This window comes from Crocodylus siamensis, chromosome 13 (assembly GCF_052110815.1).
Source record: "Crocodylus siamensis isolate JL-2025a chromosome 13, ASM5211081v1, whole genome shotgun sequence".
In the NCBI taxonomy this organism is placed as follows: domain Eukaryota; kingdom Metazoa; phylum Chordata; order Crocodylia; family Crocodylidae; genus Crocodylus; species Crocodylus siamensis.
The window spans coordinates 32,871,829-32,890,523 of NC_143407.1; the positions used below are offsets into that span (position 1 = coordinate 32,871,829).

An 18,695-nucleotide genomic window follows, 5' to 3' on the forward strand; every position below is an offset into this window, starting at 1 on the left:
ACCGCCTGTTTTGTGGTGATGTGAAATTAAATTATGTTACCATAAGCTCTATATACAAATAGAGCTTATGGTAACATAATTTACCACCCAGTCTTGGCAAATATATTATATTTTGACATTGCACTGTGACATCGCATCACAGACCACCATTAGCAGGAGTGTGCAAGTGCGAGGTTTGTATGTTGCTTGTAAGCCACTGATAAGGCATTTTAAATGGCTCTGGAAGAATTCTTGCTGTAGGCCAAAAAACTCCATAGAAATCATTCACATTTTCAATGTGCATAGTATTGAATGGCATAAACTACAAGTAAAATGCAGTCATTCATATGTAAAGGATGCTGTTCTGCAGAGCTGCCAAGGTCTGATAAGGGGCGGGAGCAGGAAGCAAAGCTCTTACATTACTTTTTTTAAATCTTTCAGGAATTGCTAACACAGGATTGGGTTATTACGGAAGCTTAGTGTACAGAATAGAACGCATTTGTGCAGAAAGTATGTTTGTATAATTATGGAATAATCCTTACTTGGCTGAATAGACGGCTACCTGAACTTGCTGATTTAGCCTTGTGTAGAAATTCAAACTTTGCCTTTTGCTTATATTGGAAAAGTGGATCTGTTCTCATCTCATTTTTGCAATATGCAATGTAATATAATCAAAAACGGAGACTTGGAAGCCCAGGGTTTTCAAAGTCTTATGCAGCCGGTGATTGTTACTCTTTTTCTAGTCCCTTCAAGGATACTTGTACTTAAGTCGTTGTGGGTGATACGATTAATGAAACTACAGTGTTTCACAAGGATTTGTGTTCTCTTCTGGCTCAACAACTGCTGTGGCGCATATCTGAAAAGTTTCACTCCCTTTTTTTTTTAATCTCCCGTGTAAAAATTAAGAGGTTTAAGGAACCTTTCTTCTCTGTGGCCCAGTGGACTATAGTTAAAATTTCAGTGGGATAATAACTTGTCTAAGATGAATGGGTCTGCAATAGGGATATTACTACTGTACAGCTCCTTTGTAAATGTAGTTTTAAAATGCAGTAGTCAAATAAGTCCTTTTATCAAATGGTGGGAAAAACACGTGTTTTAAATATGTGAGCACAACCAATAATTCATGTCCTAATTTCTGTTTGCCTTAAATTTTAGGGAGGATTACAGATTCCTTATGATGCATGAAGGAACTATGAGTCTATGTGTCTTTTCTTTTCTCTTCTTTTTTTTGCCTTTAGTGTTCCTTCTTTGCTAATGCCACTATCTGGCACTAAAACACCTTCTTCAACTGATAAATACGCTGTGTTTAAAGGAATTGCTGTTGATAAGCCTTCTGAAAGTGCAGCTACACTTGGAGGTAAAGCAAACTGTTGAATTGCATGTAATTTAACATTTAGCTTAATTGTTCATATTTCAGTGTTGCTTTTGATATTGGTATGATGTTAATACGCAATGTTTAGCATGCAAGATGATAGTATTTGTGCCAATTTAATCTGCAGTATAGTTGATTGCAGCTTAATTTTGCAAATCTTAATGTAAATGACCTTTTTTTTTCTTTGTACTCCAATAGATGGTGGAGACAAGTACAGTGCTTTCCGGGAATTAGAACAGCCATCAGAGAGTAAATACCTAGGTAAGCATTTGGTCTCATAGAGCTGTTTTAAGGATTTTTTTTCAGGTTTTTTAATGATCCTGCATGAACTGAAAAAGTCCCATTGCTGGGCTTCAAGGGTGATGCTTCTACAGCTCCTCCAAACAGGTCAGCAGGAAGCTTCCTGACATCTTTAACGATCTTTATTAAAACTTTCCACAGGTTTGCGTTTGTGTGTGTGTTGTGGAAGACTAATCCCTCCATTGTAGGTGCACATGGACACTAACCTTGATGTAAAAGTATGCGATAGGATTTTGTCTTCTCTTGATATAGGCTGGCTTTACAAGTGAGGAATTGTATGTGCTTAGAAGTTGGTATTTGAGGTGTAAATTGTATTTTTTTCCCCTTGTTTTGAAGCTTTATGTTGTTATGGTACGTATAGCTTGCTCTAGTGCTCTGTTTTTTGGTGTACAGAACCCTGCTAATAGAGTTGCTTATTTAGCTCAGAGGGGCCAGTTTGCCCTTAATTATTTTCGTTTCTGAGAGTATGTGAGAATTAAACCTAACAACCCTTTGACATACTACTTGCATGTAATTGCAGCCAGAGCAGCCTACCTAAGCTCTTTCCAGAGCACGCCATCTGTAATTCATCTACATAGCATAAGCAGCATGGTCACCTTTTTAATTTGATGGGAAAGAAATCTTTGAAACCGTCTTGGTTTCCCACAGTATTGCTAAGCTAAGCATAGATAAATGCTTTGATAATTTAACTTCAGGAGAAGATCTACTCTGAGGCTCTGCCTACATGATGTCCCTGTATTTAAAGAGGAGGAAAGGCTTCTAGAAGAAAACATATGCATGAATACAGAAAATATAGTGCCAGGACCTCTCGACCAAATTTTGTAACAGAAACCTGATTTGGGTGCAGAATTTGCGATTCATCAGCTTTCCAGGATCAGACATTAGAATTCATTTGTTTCATTTGATTTGTGTCTGTCTGCTTTATTACTTGTAAAGAAAAAGAAAGTTATTTCTGAATTTGCAAACTGCCTAGCTCTGATCACCTTTAACCCTTTCACCAGCTTACATTTCTAATGGAAAAGTTTGCAATCTGTCAGTAAGTTTAGTTTGCTGTGTTGTTTTAATTTGGGTTAATGAAAGTCAATTTCACAAATTCTTTGTACTGTTGTTGGGCCAGGTGAATTGAAGAAAAATTATAATTCAGGTGACATTCATGTCAGCCTAATACAGTTGTAACAAAAATCCTCTCAAATCTTCATAGATTAAGCCAACTTAAATTGTCACATGGTGGTGCGGTAGCTATGGCAGCATTTGTGAAACTGACTTGAATCTTAATGATGCATTTTTAAAATATGAATTGAAATCTGTGTATGCGTTGGGCATTTTGTTGTCTTGTGAAGTAATTGATGTATATTTTGTAGCAAGTGATATTTGTGCAGAGATGCTGGTGAATGGGTTAAACAAATTTAACAGAAAAAAACTGCACTTTGACTTTCAAATTGCTGTGAGATGATACATAATGTAGAATAAATTTCTGTTTTACTTCAGGGTTCATTGTCTGTGTGGTTAAAATGTTTTGGTGAATCAGCTTTCTAAGTTTTTCTTATTCATACATTCTATCCTTCAATACAAAAGAAACCCCTTTCTCCGAGTATTGAAATGATGGTCAGTTAAATTTCATTATATTACATTCAGTTTGCAGTCTAAGAAATTATTTTAAACTTAAGACTGATTCTGCTACAGCTCGAAAGGAAGGTATACAGCGCTAATCTGTAGGTACCTAGATACAGCTGTAGTCAGTCTTAGTCAGAGCTGGGAGCCATGCATCATGAAAATGAACAAGACCTGTGTTTTTAAGCTTTTGTAAATTTCTGATTGCTTGGCTGCCTTTCCTCCGTGTCTGGGTAGGTGAAGAGAAGTAGACTTTTAGAAGGAAGGTGTAAAATGGCCCACAAGGATAAGTTAGGATGTTGTTGAACTGGTATGCTGGTGGGTGTGTTCTCTTCCTTTTAGTTCAGTTCCTTATTGTGTAGAAAGTGTCTTGTAATCTCTACCTTTTCTATGATCTTCCTTTTTCCCATAATGAATACAAATGTTTGTTAAAAAAGTGATTGTCTGGTATCCAAGGCCAGCTGCTGACTTTGCAGATCAGTCTGTTCCTTCTGTCCTGCTCTTTCAGCTTGCCAGTGCTGCTGCTGTCCTCTGAAGAAACCATGTGCCGTAGTTCTGACTTCAGAATGCCAGTATTTTGAAGTGAGGATGGTAGAAAAGGGGTGATGAGACTAGGTTTCTAGCAGAAGGTGTACAAGATCTACATTTTATAACAAAGCAGTGGCAGGTTCTCAGAACAGAAAAGGATATGTCCAGTGACCAAACACTATACAGTATTGAGCACCTCCTAAACTTTTCACTTAAAAGCACGTGTTGATATCAGATTTGTGAAAACGAGTTTCATGTGCCTTGAGGCTGTTGGGTATTTGTAAATTTTTTGAGATGATAAAAATGGGGAAGTATTGAACTTTCAAAAATTGTGTGGCCTTCAGACATCTAATTTGCAGTTTAATACGCCTTCATAGCTATGTATTTGAATAGGGTTTCATTAAAACATTGTGATGTTGCATGAAATAACTTGTTTGCATGGTGTGCGTGTGGCATGCCTGCTTTCATTTTAAGATCTTACATATTGTTCTGTTTTTTCCTCTCACCTTCAGGAGGAGATAGCTTTGCAGAATTCAAATCTGCAGGAACCGATGATGGATTCACAGATTTCAAAACCGCTGACAGCATCTCACCACTAGACCCATCTGCAAAAGAGAAAACTTTCCCTCCAACCTTCTCTTCCCTTCCTATCCAGTCAAAGCAACAAGCGCAAGCAAAACCCCCTCTGAATCTGGAAGACCTAGATCTCTTTTCCTCCCCTGGAGAGAACAAAACACTTCCATTTCCACCTGCCTTTAGTTCTTCAAAATCAGCTTCTTTCCCTGCACCGCCACCTCCAACGTCTACCGCTCAACTAGCACCCAGTAAAAGCTCAAGCCTGGCTGATGACTTTGGAGAGTTCAACCTTTTTGGAGGGTTTCCAAATTGTGCATCATCTGGGGCACAAGATGACTTTGCGGATTTTATGGCTTTCAATAACAGTAGTGGCTTTTCTGACCAAAAAACAGATGACAAATACAGTGCTCTAAAACAAGACACCAGTCCTGGTCCTTCAACCAGTTCTTCTCTGAGTGCGATGAAGACTGGGCAGAATTGTGCTGCTGCTCCCACTAAATACGATATCTTCAAGCAGCTTTCTCTGGAGGGTGCTGGCTTGGGCTTTGAGGAGCTGAAAGACAACACCCCTTCTTCTGTGAAAAGCGATGATGACTTTGCTGATTTCCACTCTAACAAGTTTTCTTCCACGTGCAGTAATGCCGATAAGTCCCTGGTAGACAAAGTAGCAGCATTTAAACAGGCTAAAGAAGACTCTGCTTCTGTCAAGTCTCTGGATCTCCCTTCCATTGGTGGCAGCAGCGTGGGCAAGGAGGACTCTGAAGATGCCCTTTCTGTTCAGTTTGACATGAAACTGGCTGATGTGGGAGGAGATCTTAAGCATGTCATGTCTGATAGCTCTTTGGATTTGCCAACAGTTAGTGGCCAGCACCCTCCAGCAGCAGGTGAGGAATTGGTTAGATTGCTCTGGTAACATAGGCAATGGGGAGATGTCAATAACGTTCCTCTGTGTGCTAAATTACAGTATTATGCACTAGTCTTTCAGTTGTGAAAGGCTTCTAAATGTGTGCACCTGCTAGTTGCCAACCCTTCACAGGGCAATGTTGTCGTTTGTCTTGGGCAACTCTAGATTGGGCTGTTTGGATTTAATCCTAGTTTATTTTTGAGATGTGACCACGCAGTATTAATGGATACCCTTTAGCATTTGTGTCTCTGAAGAGGTTTGAATGGAAACTCTTCAAAAGCAAACAGTGTTATCCCATGTGAGCAAACTTGATCAGTGGCATTGAGACCCTTTCTCTAATCTCGTGGTTTCAGCTGAGCACCTGGCTGGGGGGACCCGGCCCACTCCTTGCTTCTGAAAATTTGGGCAGAACACTAATTTGCGCTGTCACTGAACAATTTTCCAGCCAGTGCCCTTTAAAGTGCGGTTGCTTCCACTATTAGCCAGCACTCAGTCATATTGGAAATGAAGGTGTTATAGACAGTGTTACTGTAAATGAAGTGAAACTAGTTATTTTAGAGTTAATACTTACTGGACGTAATCATGCAAAGAGCCTATATATGCTAGTATGGTAATCATTAGCTTATGGAGCCAAATTTAAAACCAAGTGACTTAACTATATCCTTACTAGGTTATCCCCTTTTTTAATTTCCCTTTATGAAAGTATTCCTAAGAGACCATGAACTAAGTATCTCCAATTTGTTTGCATATCATAATACAAATTTCCCAAGTGTCCTGTTTTGTTTTTTTTTCTTTTTATATGTACATAGAAAGAGAAAATGTAGTTCAACGTTTTGTGGCCTTTAATATTACGGGAAATATTACTGTGTTCTAGTGACAATTATTATAGAATTGAAGGCATTTTTTGAATGGAGGGGCACACAAATTGTAAATGTAAAACTATTGCTGCAAGAATTGGTTATTTCCTTATGAAATATTTCTTCCATTTTTGCAGAGATGGGTAGGAAAAAAGTACTGTAATTTTGCATTATATGATATTTTTAAGTAGGGGAGAGTATTAAGTTGGTGACTTTGACATGGAAGATACTCTATAACAGGGTACAAAATATCAGGAATAATTTTATTAGCAAAGACATTTAATTTTTCATATTACTGCTTGGGAAAAATTCCAAGCTTAATGGGCTGTTAAAAATGTGGTACCTACAGAGTGTTCTTGAATGTCTACTTTGGTTTTGAAAGCACTTTTTCCTAATATTTTTCTAGCCTTTTTGGTGGTAGCTTGATTTATGTAGCTCTTCTCCTATATATGAGCTTCATTGGCCACAGCAATCAGTAACTGGTAGTTGCCATTTGTGGCAGGAAAGATATTTTTTGTTGCTGTTTTTGTTTAAAAGGATTAGCTAATCATGTGCTTGATGCAAAACTTTTGAACTCTGAAGTATTAATTAGAAGCTATTTTTCTGAAACCAAACCAAGAAAAGTCTGTATTCTTTCACGGTGCCAAGTTAGATGTTTTTCACAAGGAGAATTTTGTTACACTTCCTCTTTTGGTTTCACAGTCTGAACCATATTTGTTAAACTATCTAAATGATATTTGTGCTCATGTCTTTCTTTATGTATGTTGGATACATTTCAAGCTATGAACCAGTGATGTTCAAGACTTTTTTTCCTTTTTATCAGTTTACATAAAATCTGCTTTTTTATTTATTTTTTCTCTGTAAATTTAATGTTAGAAAGGGACAGTATCCCTTTATAATCCTTATTACAAGGAGATGGCTGGCCAGCCACTGGGAGTGATTTTTGTTGTCTGCAAGGACTGTGCAAGTATGTAAAATGATGAACTGGAGGAGCTGGGGCTTATTAAACTCTTTATTTGACATTTCTGGCACTAGCACAACGATACAGGAGTCTTACACGTTGCCCACTGAGAGTTTACACTATTGATTCTGGGAGTAAAGGGGCAGGTTTTCTGCAGTGGGGCGTAGGGAATGGAGGAAAATCAACCCTTCCAATTTGAATTACTTTAGCTTTTGGGGGGGAAAACCCTTTTCAAGCTCTCTGTAGAGGGGATACTGTCTCTTTAAACTTTGTACCAATTCTTTGTGTGGAAGGTAGACTGTACTAATGTTGCCTGATTTCTCTTGCCTATACTCAATATAACCCTTTGAGCACTTGCTGCATGTTGTTGATTTTCAACTCAGCTGCTTTTTTTTATACCAAAATTTTTTTTTTTCTGACACCTAAAGTGTTTTAATCACCATTGAGCCATGTCGCGTGCATCAAAATTGGTTTCAAATTCAGTTGGCGGTTGCAGCAAGGGTTTCTACCCTTGCCCATTTGTATCCTCAAAGGGTTATCCAATTTGCTGCACTTACAAATCTGTAGAAGTATCTTTTATTTGGCATTATTGGAAATTTCTGTATATTTTAATCAACACCAGGTTTTTTGCTGCTTTTCTAATGTCTTATTTCAACTAAACATTTTCCTGTGTGACTGTGCCTTCTTGAATCTGCTCTGATATCTCTCTTCTGCAAATATTGACCTGCATGCTTTATTCTAATGACGCCCTTAAGAGCTCCTATGTATCACTATCTTTTGTGATCTGTAAGTCCTGCTGTGTTAATAAATATTATCTTGGCATATTTTGAAAGTGTGGGGATGTCTGTGATTTGTTTTGTGATCCAGAAAGATCTGTGGGTGTTCCCCCCCCCCCCCCGGAAAATACAAAGTTTAAAGCTATAGTATCCCCTTGAATTAGCCTGTCTGTTTCTAGCTTGTTATACACTGCACTACAGTTCTTTGAACACACTAAACTGAATGCCTTGACCTTCCTTCCCATGCACTTCGGAAACTTTAAATATTAGGCTAACCTTCAAACGGTCTCAATAGCAGTCCATGAGAGAGTTGAGTCAGCAGGACGTCTGGCCATGGCAGCATGGGTTTGTGAATCCTTATTGCTAGGGAACGGATGGTTTGACAATGCTGAAGAATGAAATATCCTGTTTCCCACGTTCTGCCTCTTCTGCATTAATACTTCTACCTCTTTACTCTTCTGTTGTTGATAATGAAGGTGCCAGTTGTGGGGTGGGTTTTGTGATGTGGATCTAGAGTCCACCGAACCCTGACCGAACACATAAATAATAATCACACATCAGATATAGCCAAACCAGTATTTTGATGAGAACTACCTTCATACCCTGGAATGAACTTAACTGGTTATTTAAAAGCAAAAGGGACTTTCCCTCTTCCCTGATCTAGCCTGTCCTGACTCAATACAGTTTAAATACATAGGTGGCTGTTAAAAACTTGCTGTAATTATTTCAGTGCCCCCCATGTAATTTGGGAATCTCATGGGTCCTGGAATCACTAATGCTTTTCCTGTACTGCTGCTATTTTGGAGCACAAGATAAGAGTATACAAACAATGATGAAAAACTTGTTGCATTCATACTTTACGACTCTGCTTGTAAAATCAGGGTGTTCTGCCTGTTTGCTCTTTCAGTAAGAAGCCGTGAGCAAGACTGAGGATTGTTTGGTTGCCAGATTTTGGTTTAAGTTGATATTTTTTTGGCCATACAAGCAACAGCTGGAGCGAGTGAAGAAGAAACATTTTTCTTCTTCACACACAGCTTGATAAACCATAAAGAGGAAATTTGGTTTTTGTTTCATAGAGTTTATGTATTTTGTCTTGCCCACAACTCTTTTTAATCAGCTGACAGATGTAAACCCAGTGTTGTAGTTCTGTTCAAATAGTTCAGGTAACTGTACTTGAGGCTTGGGAGTGAATGAATTGGAAAATACTGGGTAGTTTCAATTGTATGTTAGTTTTCTCTGTGGTCTTGTTTAATATTTTTTGACTGTTTGGTTTTCTGTCCTTGCTTTATTTTCGTAAGTTTTGGCTGCCAGAGCTAGCTTAGAGTAAAGTCTGTGTGAATATTGGTGCTTAAAGGCTTTTCCATTTCTCCCATGAGGAATCTGACAACTATATACACAAATATGTGGAGTTTTTTGTGTGTCAGAGTACACAGCAACTCGCTAAATAGATACAATTTTAGGACTCCAAAGGATTAAAGAGAGTTGTTTTGTCACTCAGAGGGCTAAATGTGCATTTCAGTTTTGCTCCCAGAGCTGAGAGTAATTATCGAGCTCAATCACACCTTTCTCATAAGATGGAAAAAAATAAATCCTGTTTGGTTGGACTCCAATTCCACCACGTGGGAAGACTCTTTTTTTTTTTTTTTTTGTCTCCCCTTTACTTGGATGGAGTTCATTAGCTCCGGATGGTTTTCAGCCAGAAGTGCTGCTGCTGCTTGTCCTTTACAAGAACGAATCGGAGCAGTCCTGTTTTATAGTTTTTGGATCTCATGCCTGTTTTCACCAACTGACAAGATAGCCCTGAATTCCTCCAGTCCACGAATAAGCACAATCCAGCTACAATAGCACAGCCCTCTGCACTCTGCCTGTCAGTACGTCTCGGTCCTGACCTGGAGGAATCTTGCCTGAAAAGGGGTAGGAAGGAAGCAGTTTTCATGGCCACTTCTGTCTTTGGACTCTGTCTAAGACTGCCAACAACATTGCCAGTTGTGTGCGTCTCTTGTGACACAGATCTCTGTCCACTAGGAATGGAAGTGACAGCTAGCTTGTCTTTATAGAGGTCCCCTAACAGCCTTCAGATGGTATTCTAGCCTCTCGGACTGAATCCCAGTTTGCAGTCTTGAGGTGAAAGGTTCTGAAATAATAACAATCGTACAGAAAAGACCGAATAGCCTGCAAATGTTGGCCCCAGTGTCATTCTTACCATCAGATGGATTTTCCTTAAAAACAATTAAACCACTGACATTGAAAAGTCCAGCCTGGAAATTGCTTCCAGACAATGTGCAAACATAATCTAATCTATAGTAGTTGAAGTAGATTATTGTAGTCAGCTCAAATGAGGGATGTCGAGTGTTTTTTGTTTGTTTTTTGTTTTTTGTCTAGATTAGATAACACCGGGAAACTATTTTATAGCAGTATTTCATCCCCCGTCAGCCTCTTCTGCATGGTCCCTGACGGGTATCCTTCCAAGGCTCATCCACAGCAGTGAGGCTGGTGAGTCGTACTGTGGCTCTTCCCAGGCAGTGATTAGGCAGACTGTAAACGTAGCAGAGAACATCGTTTAGTGAGATCCCAAATGGAAAATGCCGTACAGGAAGTGGGGTAAAGAAGGGGTGGGATCAAATCTTTCACTCTGCACTCCAGGAATGATTGAAACTCTGCTGTTCAGCTTCTAGTGCTCCTTGACAGTCACTGTTTGTGGTGTTGGGACTACAAAGAAACCCTTCCTCTTCTCCTTGAAAATTTTTCTTGTTTCTTTTAATGCACAAATCTCTGTTCACATCACTGGTTTCATAGTGCTTGACGTTTGAATAGATCAGCGTATGTGCATTGTTGTTAGGCTGTATGAGGACCTGATCAGCAAAGGGTGGGTGGACATATGGACCTGACAAATAGCCTTTGGTTGTCCCTTGGGCAATTTTTATGGAGAACTGGACACTTATTTTCTAATACAGGTTATGGATTCTCATATCCAAATTCTGTTGAAAGCAACCGGCGGTAAAAGAAGAATTGGTGCATTAAAGCAAACTCTGCTCCTGCAGTCCGAAATAGCTTACTATTAAATTACCTCGGATTAACTTCAAAGCTCACACGTATTTTAGCCAACACATTTGATAATTACTGGGTGGTAGAGATTCTTTCATGTTGTACTTGAGTTAAAATTGTGGGAGAAGGGACTGTCTGATGTTCAATTTTCTGTCTTTTGATTTTTGATTTATTTTTTTTGCAGGTGAGGGGTAGTTTGTTTATTTTTCAAACCATGGGACTATATTGCCATACACTAAAATGCTTTTGAGGGCTTAAGTAGATATTTGAATAGACATAGATATTTGATATCTATCATAGATATCTAGAAAAAAACATTTAAAAAGACATGTCTTTTGAAAGAGGCAGATGTATTTGCTGTATTCCATTTTGGTCATGTCTAATGCAGCTTCATTGGCATTTCTGTAAGCCTCGTTCATTTTCATCCCGTGTGTTTTCTCCACCTTTTGGTAATTTGGATATGCATATGGAAAAATCCATATGCATTTGTTTCTTAGTGAAGTTTAATTTGACTGCAAGATACACTGGTGGCTAGCCTGTTGGAGGCTAAGATGATCCTTCTTTAATAAAATGGCAGTGGAATCATTAAGATATTTTATATTGTCATAAATATAAAAAGCATTGTGTATTATATCCTTTCAGAAAGATGCCAAGAACTTGACAGCATTGTTATTAAGGGATCAGTGCCTCATTTTAACATATTACACTATAATATATTGAATACAAGTTTTGGGTGGATAGAATTATGGAAGAAGTAGTTAAGAAATGTTTTGCATGATACATTCATGCCTTGATTTACTTTGACAGGACAATTTGTTGTTCTTCTTTCCCCCCCAAAAAAAGTGCTGATGAAGTTTTACTCTCAATATATGTTGAAATGTAATGCAGGCTGCCAAAAATGCTAATCAGTCTTGAAAATCTATTTTGCGCCTTGCCATTCTGCTTACGTTCATCATGAAATAGTTTCCAATATAGGAAGTGCAGGCCACTAATCCTGCTTAGCTAGGAAGATTACAGTATCTTGAAAGCAAAAAACATGTGAGAGAATTTGGAATGGTTTAAGCCTTTGCTCTTTCAGTAATATATTTTTAAAGAAGTTTTGCGCTCTCCCATTGGTTTAAAATGTGAAGTCCTTGGAGGAAGAAATTTCTACAGATATTTCTGAGTAGGAACTGTATTTTTCTGAAGGCGGTGCTTAGCTCTTGGGATTACTTGAGGTTTATTTTCAGTTAACAATCACATGTTTTGAATGAATGCTGCCACTGATGCACAACCATTTAAAAAAAAAAAAACCCATTGAATTGCCATAACAACATTATTAAGCTCTTATTATGCCAGAGGTTAAAGCTGAAGTTCAAATGCTGCAACTAATTTTTTTTCATTAAACTTATCTGCAGTCTCTAGAGTAGAAGCAGTTGCAGGAACAGATCTGAACAGTGTTTAATAAAACATCATTGTGCCAATAATAAAAATACCCAAATCAAGAAGAGTTCCCTAGGGTCAATCATTGAATGCTTTTCACATGTAACCTGCTTATCTGTATATTAATCATGTGGCAAGGTGCTCTGCAGCCTTTGAGGAAAAGAAAGAATGACAGTTTTTCTGTATTACTCGGTAGATAATTTAATTGGGAGCCAGGATCAACCTTTTAAATCTGGTGCAGGTTGCAGCCATCATGAGGATAATGACTCCCATTTCCCACACAGGGCAGCTTTTAACTAGGGACAGTTCAGAGCATGTGCTAGCCAAACTGGTGATTTTTTACAATGACCTTAAAACAGGATTTATTATAACAGCTTGTTTGGCTTGCAACATTTTAGAATTGCATTTTAGTACTTGGTTTTTCAGGACATTTCTCTGGGACTCTTCTAGCTATGGAATGATCTTACTCAGGAGCCATTATACGTTTTTCTGAGTAATCCCAAAGGAACAAACTATCATTTTGCTGCCTTTGTCAGAAAGGTGGAGTAGAAGCCTAGCATATGGGCTAAAAAGCATTGGGAATTCAAAACTGTGTCAAAAACCCTTTGCTGACTCAGTGAGACCTTGAGCCACGGGTCAGATTGAAAGAAAATAAAACAAAGTAAATCAGTGTGGGATGTCCTCACAGTCCAAGTTGCTTCTATTTGTTGATTAAAAGAAGCAGCTGATCACAGTGGATCCTGAAGTTGCTCATAAGATGATTATCACTCTTTATTTGATGAATGCTGGAATAGTGATGTGGGCACTGTTATCATTAGGTTCCCAAGCCAACACGCTGGTGGGGTAAAGTGATGTGCTGCTTCTAGCACTGTCCTGCTCTCATTACACTGGGTTTACATTTTTAGAGGCTTTTCTGGCAGCTTTTAATGCTAGGCACTTAGTGGTTGGGTTTTTCTGCATGAAAACTTAGCTTAGAGGCACAGTCCGTGGAGGTAAGTAGTTCCTCGCTGAGCCGTTGCAAGCCAGGCTGCTTCCACCTCTCTGCCTTGCTCCTGCCCTGGTTCATTTTGTGCGCGTGATTTCAGGTCCATGCCTTTTTACACCCAGATAAATTGAGGATAATCCTTGTTGGACAGATTTAAAGTCTGTATGTACCCGGAGATGTTCAGATGAAAGAGGCTACACAAATGCAAGGGACTGTTGCTGTTACTGAGATGCTATCGGGCGCACACATGCTGCAGCAGCACAAACCGTATCCCCCAGGAAAATCAAATCTGTGACACTTTATGCCCCACTGTCTCATTGCAAAGGAGCTCTTCGCTTCTTTTTTGGCTGCAGCCATTAAACTAGTCTGTGATCGTTTTGCACAATTGTTGGACTTCCTGATTAATCATGTATGTGGGTCAGGCCGGGAAAGCAGCCTAAAGCAGCTCTGCATGCTCTTTCCTTCCAGTAAAATGAGTAAATGTAGGCAGAAATGTGTTGTTAAAATGGCTTAATCCTCAGGCTGGTATAGCCAGATTGAATAAAAAGGGCAGCTGGAATGTCAACTTGTTTCCACACTATCTTTATGAAACCCAAGCTGCTGTTACTGCGTGCAAGCCAGTTAGGACCCAAATGTTTATCAAAGCAGCCTTGGCTAAAAAGATGCGAAAGGAGCATGTTTTTCTGGTTTGTGTTTGCTTTACCTTGAGACCATTTTACCCTAGGCGTGGAGCAGCAGCTGGGTGTCTAATGCAAATTGACAATTGTTAATGCCTAGAAACAAATGCCAAGCATAGCCCTTTTTTTTTTTTTTTTTTTAAAGCTTGCACAAAAAGTCTACAGCCCCTGGCTTTTTATACCACCCCATATGGAACCGTCTCAATCTAAATTAAAAAAAAAAAAAAGTTGAATGTGGGTAGCAGACAGTCTAGCAGAGATCAATCAGATCACTGCGTTGTTTCTTTCGGTGGCCTCAGCATAAGAAAAAGGCATCGCTGTCTTTCTCGTACCCTTTTAGGGCAGAAAGACAGACCTATTGGCCCATGCAAATACTGGGTAAGTCCTAAATGTTGGATTGAAAGCTTGTCATATGGTTAGTTTTCTATCTAGTTATCTGAATCAGCAATGCGTGTAAGCGTAAATTAAAGATCTTTGCAACGTTGATGCTCCTGAAGCTTGCAGACTTAAACAAATGGAGTCAGGCAGTGCTTCTGTAATTCATAATTTTTAAGAACAGGACTTGCTTGCTGTTAAAAGCCTTTGGCATGCTCTTTCTCTGACAGCAGCATTTGTATTTATTCTTTGGGACATATTATCTGGGGGCAAAATAGGAGGGGAGGAGAGCCACCAGTTTCCTGTGTGGTTCGTTCAAGGAGCTAAGGTTGGTACGTCAGAAGTAGAGAATTTTTAGAGATTCCCACATAGCAATTTATAAGATTTATTTTTTGTGCAAGATCTAGATTGTGTCTCACGGACTTGAGATGTCAGCTCAATACAGACCCAAGACCAAGGATCGCCAGTAGCTATCGTTTGTGTACAGCTTAGGGAGATTGACTTCTAAACTTTGGCAGAGTCCCTAATTGTGAGTGTGTGTGTATATGTGTGTTGTTTTTTTTTTTCTCCTCAGATATAGATGACTTAAAATGTGCCCAGTTTGGAAACTATAACAGCGGCTCTGCGGTAAGCAGCCTTGCAAGCTATGAGTGGCCAGACAAAGAAGACATTCCTCAGAGCAAGAAGCCCTCTTCCTTTAGCCCAGGGAGTGGATTCTCCTCGGCTACCTCAGTTCTGCAGAAGAAGGAGACTTTGTTTGGCAGTTCAGAAAACATTACCATGACGACAGTTTCCAAAGTGACCACCTTTTTTAGTGAGGAAGCTTTACAGGACGTTGCATTCGCAGCCTTTGCAAACTTTAAAGAACCTGGCCCTACATCCAGTGGTCAGAGTGATGATGATGTTGGAGACTTTGGAGACTTTGCAAGGCCGTTATCAGAAGCGCAGGATACAGCAGCAGTTGATGGAAGCCAAGAGGTTGACTTAGCCACTGGTGGCATCTCCTCTGAACCACCAAAAGAGTGCACAGATGACTTCGGAGAATTTCAAAGCGAAAAGCCTAAAATCAGCAAATTTGACTTCTTGGTGGCCACGTCGCAAGGCAAGGTGAAATCTAGTGAAGAAATGATCAAGAGTGAACTTGCTACCTTTGACCTCTCTGTTCAAGGTGAGCATGTTCAGGGTGGTTCATAACGCATACAGACGCATCCATTCAGTATTCTGTTTTTTATTAGTGAGCAAATGATAGTCTCCCTTGCAGACTGTTCCAAAGCTCATTGGAATAAATCTGAGTCCTCTGTTGAGTTCAATGGGATTTGTATCAGGCTTTTTTTACAAGTAGCTTCCTACAGATTGAATAGGCCTGGAGCTAGAACTATAACGCATCTCGCTTTGGGAGGCTCACAGTGCTGCTTTTACACCTAGTGTTCAATGGACTTCATTTTCCTGGTTGTCAGTGCAGCCCCATTCGCTATCGCTACCTTAAACGTAAAGGATTTCTTATTTTTTCTCTGGATACATGCGGTGAATAATTAGCTTGTACTATAATTTCTCACAGGGTCTCATAAAAGGAGCTTGAGTCTAGGTGACAGGGAGATAAGCCGCTCTTCCCCATCACCAGCTTTGGAGCAACCATTTAGAGATCGCTCCAATACTCTGAGTGAGAAGCCTGCTTTGCCTGTCATCAGAGACAAATACAAAGACCTCACAGGGGAAGTAGAGGTAAGGATTGGTCTGCAAACCCATCCAGGTGATGCTTACTTGAACTAATGCAATATTAACAGTACTCCACTGTTCATCTGTTTGGGATTTTTGGTAGACGTACTGTTTGAGGCCTGGTCCTGTGCGGGGGTGGGGGGGGTTCAGTTGCATGCAGCCTTCAGGCCTTGAATTGTAAGCTGCTTGGGAAGGAGTTTTCTCCTCCAGGTTTCTTCAAACCCCATGCTCATAAAAACGACACGAAGCATCCAAGGTGACCCAAAGTATAGTCAGTGTTGTATACTGTACTTCCCTTGCGTATCCCTGTCCTCACTCAGATTTACATATATAGAAAGCAAAGTTGCATTTAAGGAGGAATTATTAAGCTGCCGATAGTGGATAATTATCCAAATCCATGGGGCATCAAATGTTTTGCATAGTCTTTTAAAAAATATTTCCTATGCACTGTTTTAAATAGATACGTTGGAAAGAGAGTTTTATTTCCTTTTCCTTTTTCTCTGAGCACAGTTGCAAGGAGGTTTAGAAGTAGATTCCTGTAAATGAGTCTTCACATGGCCTGTTTACTCAGCTGCAGTTGGTCTACTTGCTTTTGGTGGCTCGTCTCTTTTGTGATGCATGATGCTAGATTTGGGAGGCAATAAGAGTGTGTAACCCCTTAATCAACGTAGCTCTTTAAGATTTAACTTCCATAGTTGTAACTATATTTAATTCAACTATGCAATACCCACCTTCCCTATGGAGAAATATTGTTGAGTTTTAGAAACTTAGATCAATATCATCTGTCACTAGGCCTGAGTGGTTCAAGTTGGTGACGAATGCAAATTATTCATAAAATCTAATCCCAGTTATGGTACAGGCTTCACTGGCTGTGGATGAAGTATTGCAGTTCAGATGCAAAGGCGAATGCTTATTTCCTGTTTTTGTTTCCAAATTTATCCTCCCCGATCTAATGATGCCTCCTTATGTGACAGCCTGATGTGCTTTTCGTATGCCTCTTCTTTTTTTAAATAGGAAAGTGAGAGATATGCATATGAGTGGCAGAGATGCCTGGAAAGTGCTCTACAAGTAAGTGTATAACCTTTATTGAAATTACTGCCTACTTCCTGCATGTACTGCATGATCCAATGAAAGCATCTGGAAGGGCGTGTGTGGACCTGAATGAATGTCTTTTAAAAATGAATGATGTTGATAGAAGATGACTTGCTGTACATATATATATGAGAGAACCTAATCGGATAGTTCACTTTGCCAAATAAAGCTGCTACCATACGGTCTATCACTTGCAGATAATTTGGCTGGTGTATTTTCAAGCAAGGAGATAATTTGGGTGTCTTAGTTTTTCTCTTGAAGCAACTTGAGATGCCTCATAAGATCTTGGTTTTCAGAGGATGGGTTCTCAGCACTGTCTTTAAAATTGGACCCCTGTGGGTAGCTTCAGGTTGGGCAAGAATTTCTTCTGGTATATGTTTGGAGACTAGAGTACTTTTTCCTCCTGAACATTGTTTTGTTTGATAGCAGGAGAAAAAGCCATTCAGGATATTTAAACAGTATTGTTAAAGAAAAGCTTATATTTATAGATAAGCTTTCCTATAAGCTTATGTATTTTTTTGCCTCACTTATATATATTTCTTACCAAAAAAGACAGCTTTGAGTTAAAGTCTAAAAATGGCCATTCTTCTACGCTGATCAACATATAGCAAGAATGAATAAATCCATGTGATAGTCTGTATCCACTTTCCTGCTAACTTTATTAACTGCTGCCATTTCTCTTGTTGGCATTTTTTGTTGTAATTGTTATTTTAAGGTAAACAGGATTTGTTAACGCCACCATTTTTTCTGCTAGGTCATTAAGAAGGCAAATGACACCCTAAATGGAATCAGTAGTTCATCTGTTTGCACTGAAGTAATCCAATCGGCGCAAGGCATGGAATATTTATTAGGTATGTTTCATTTTACTGTGTGCCTTGCATTAAATGTTCTCCTGTTTAAAATATTAGTATGTTATCACACTTTCCAACTAGTATTTTTGGCTCGAAGAATGCCCGGATGGGAATAATGGTGATTTCTTTAGTGAAATGAATGTAGCAAAATTATTTTGAAACAAATTAAAGTGGTCCTGGGCGTTCCGCAAAATGTGTGTAATGCCCATTAACTGTTCTTTCTGAGCCTGCATTTTGGAAACCTTTAGGGTACTGTGCTTGGGAGTCAACAACTTGTCTGTCATTCTCTGCTCTGTGTAATTTTTCCCAGGGGTTGTCGAGGTCTATAGAGTGACCAAACGAGTTGAACTGGGTATCAAGGCTACAGCCGTGTGCAGTGAGAAACTCCAGCAGCTTCTGAAAGATATTGATAAACTGTGGAACAACCTAATAAGCTTCATGTCACTTGCTGCTTTAACGGTAAGGCCTTGAGTAAGCTGCTTCCTGTCTAGAAGAAACCTCGTATCACATGCAAGTTCAGTCATTGAACTTCCTCGTTCCTCCATTTTATCTTTTTATATATCCAACTTCCTAAACTACTTAAACTCTACATATAGGATAGGGTGGAATGGTCTTGTTTTTAGATTTAGGTGATACATCCCGATTTGTCAATGGGTCACCCACAGTGG

The 18,695-nt window shown here is 39.3% G+C and overlaps 1 protein-coding gene across 6 annotated transcripts in view; it reads left to right on the forward strand.

Annotated features, from left to right (window-relative positions):
* Nucleotides 1-18,695, forward strand: part of SYNRG (synergin gamma) — a 51,829-nt gene that overhangs the window by 26,054 nt on the left and 7,080 nt on the right. For all 6 annotated transcript variants that reach the window (XM_090024965.1, XM_090024966.1, XM_090024967.1 and 3 more), the window contains 8 exons: nucleotides 1,218-1,336; nucleotides 1,550-1,612; nucleotides 4,303-5,250; nucleotides 14,943-15,536; nucleotides 15,927-16,090; nucleotides 17,099-17,152; nucleotides 17,931-18,027; nucleotides 18,338-18,486. In XM_090024965.1, the coding sequence (XP_089881091.1) occupies nucleotides 1,218-1,336; nucleotides 1,550-1,612; nucleotides 4,303-5,250; nucleotides 14,943-15,536; nucleotides 15,927-16,090; nucleotides 17,099-17,152; nucleotides 17,931-18,027; nucleotides 18,338-18,486 (2,188 nt within the window). The remainder of the gene's footprint in view (nucleotides 1-1,217; nucleotides 1,337-1,549; nucleotides 1,613-4,302; nucleotides 5,251-14,942; nucleotides 15,537-15,926; nucleotides 16,091-17,098; nucleotides 17,153-17,930; nucleotides 18,028-18,337; nucleotides 18,487-18,695) is intronic.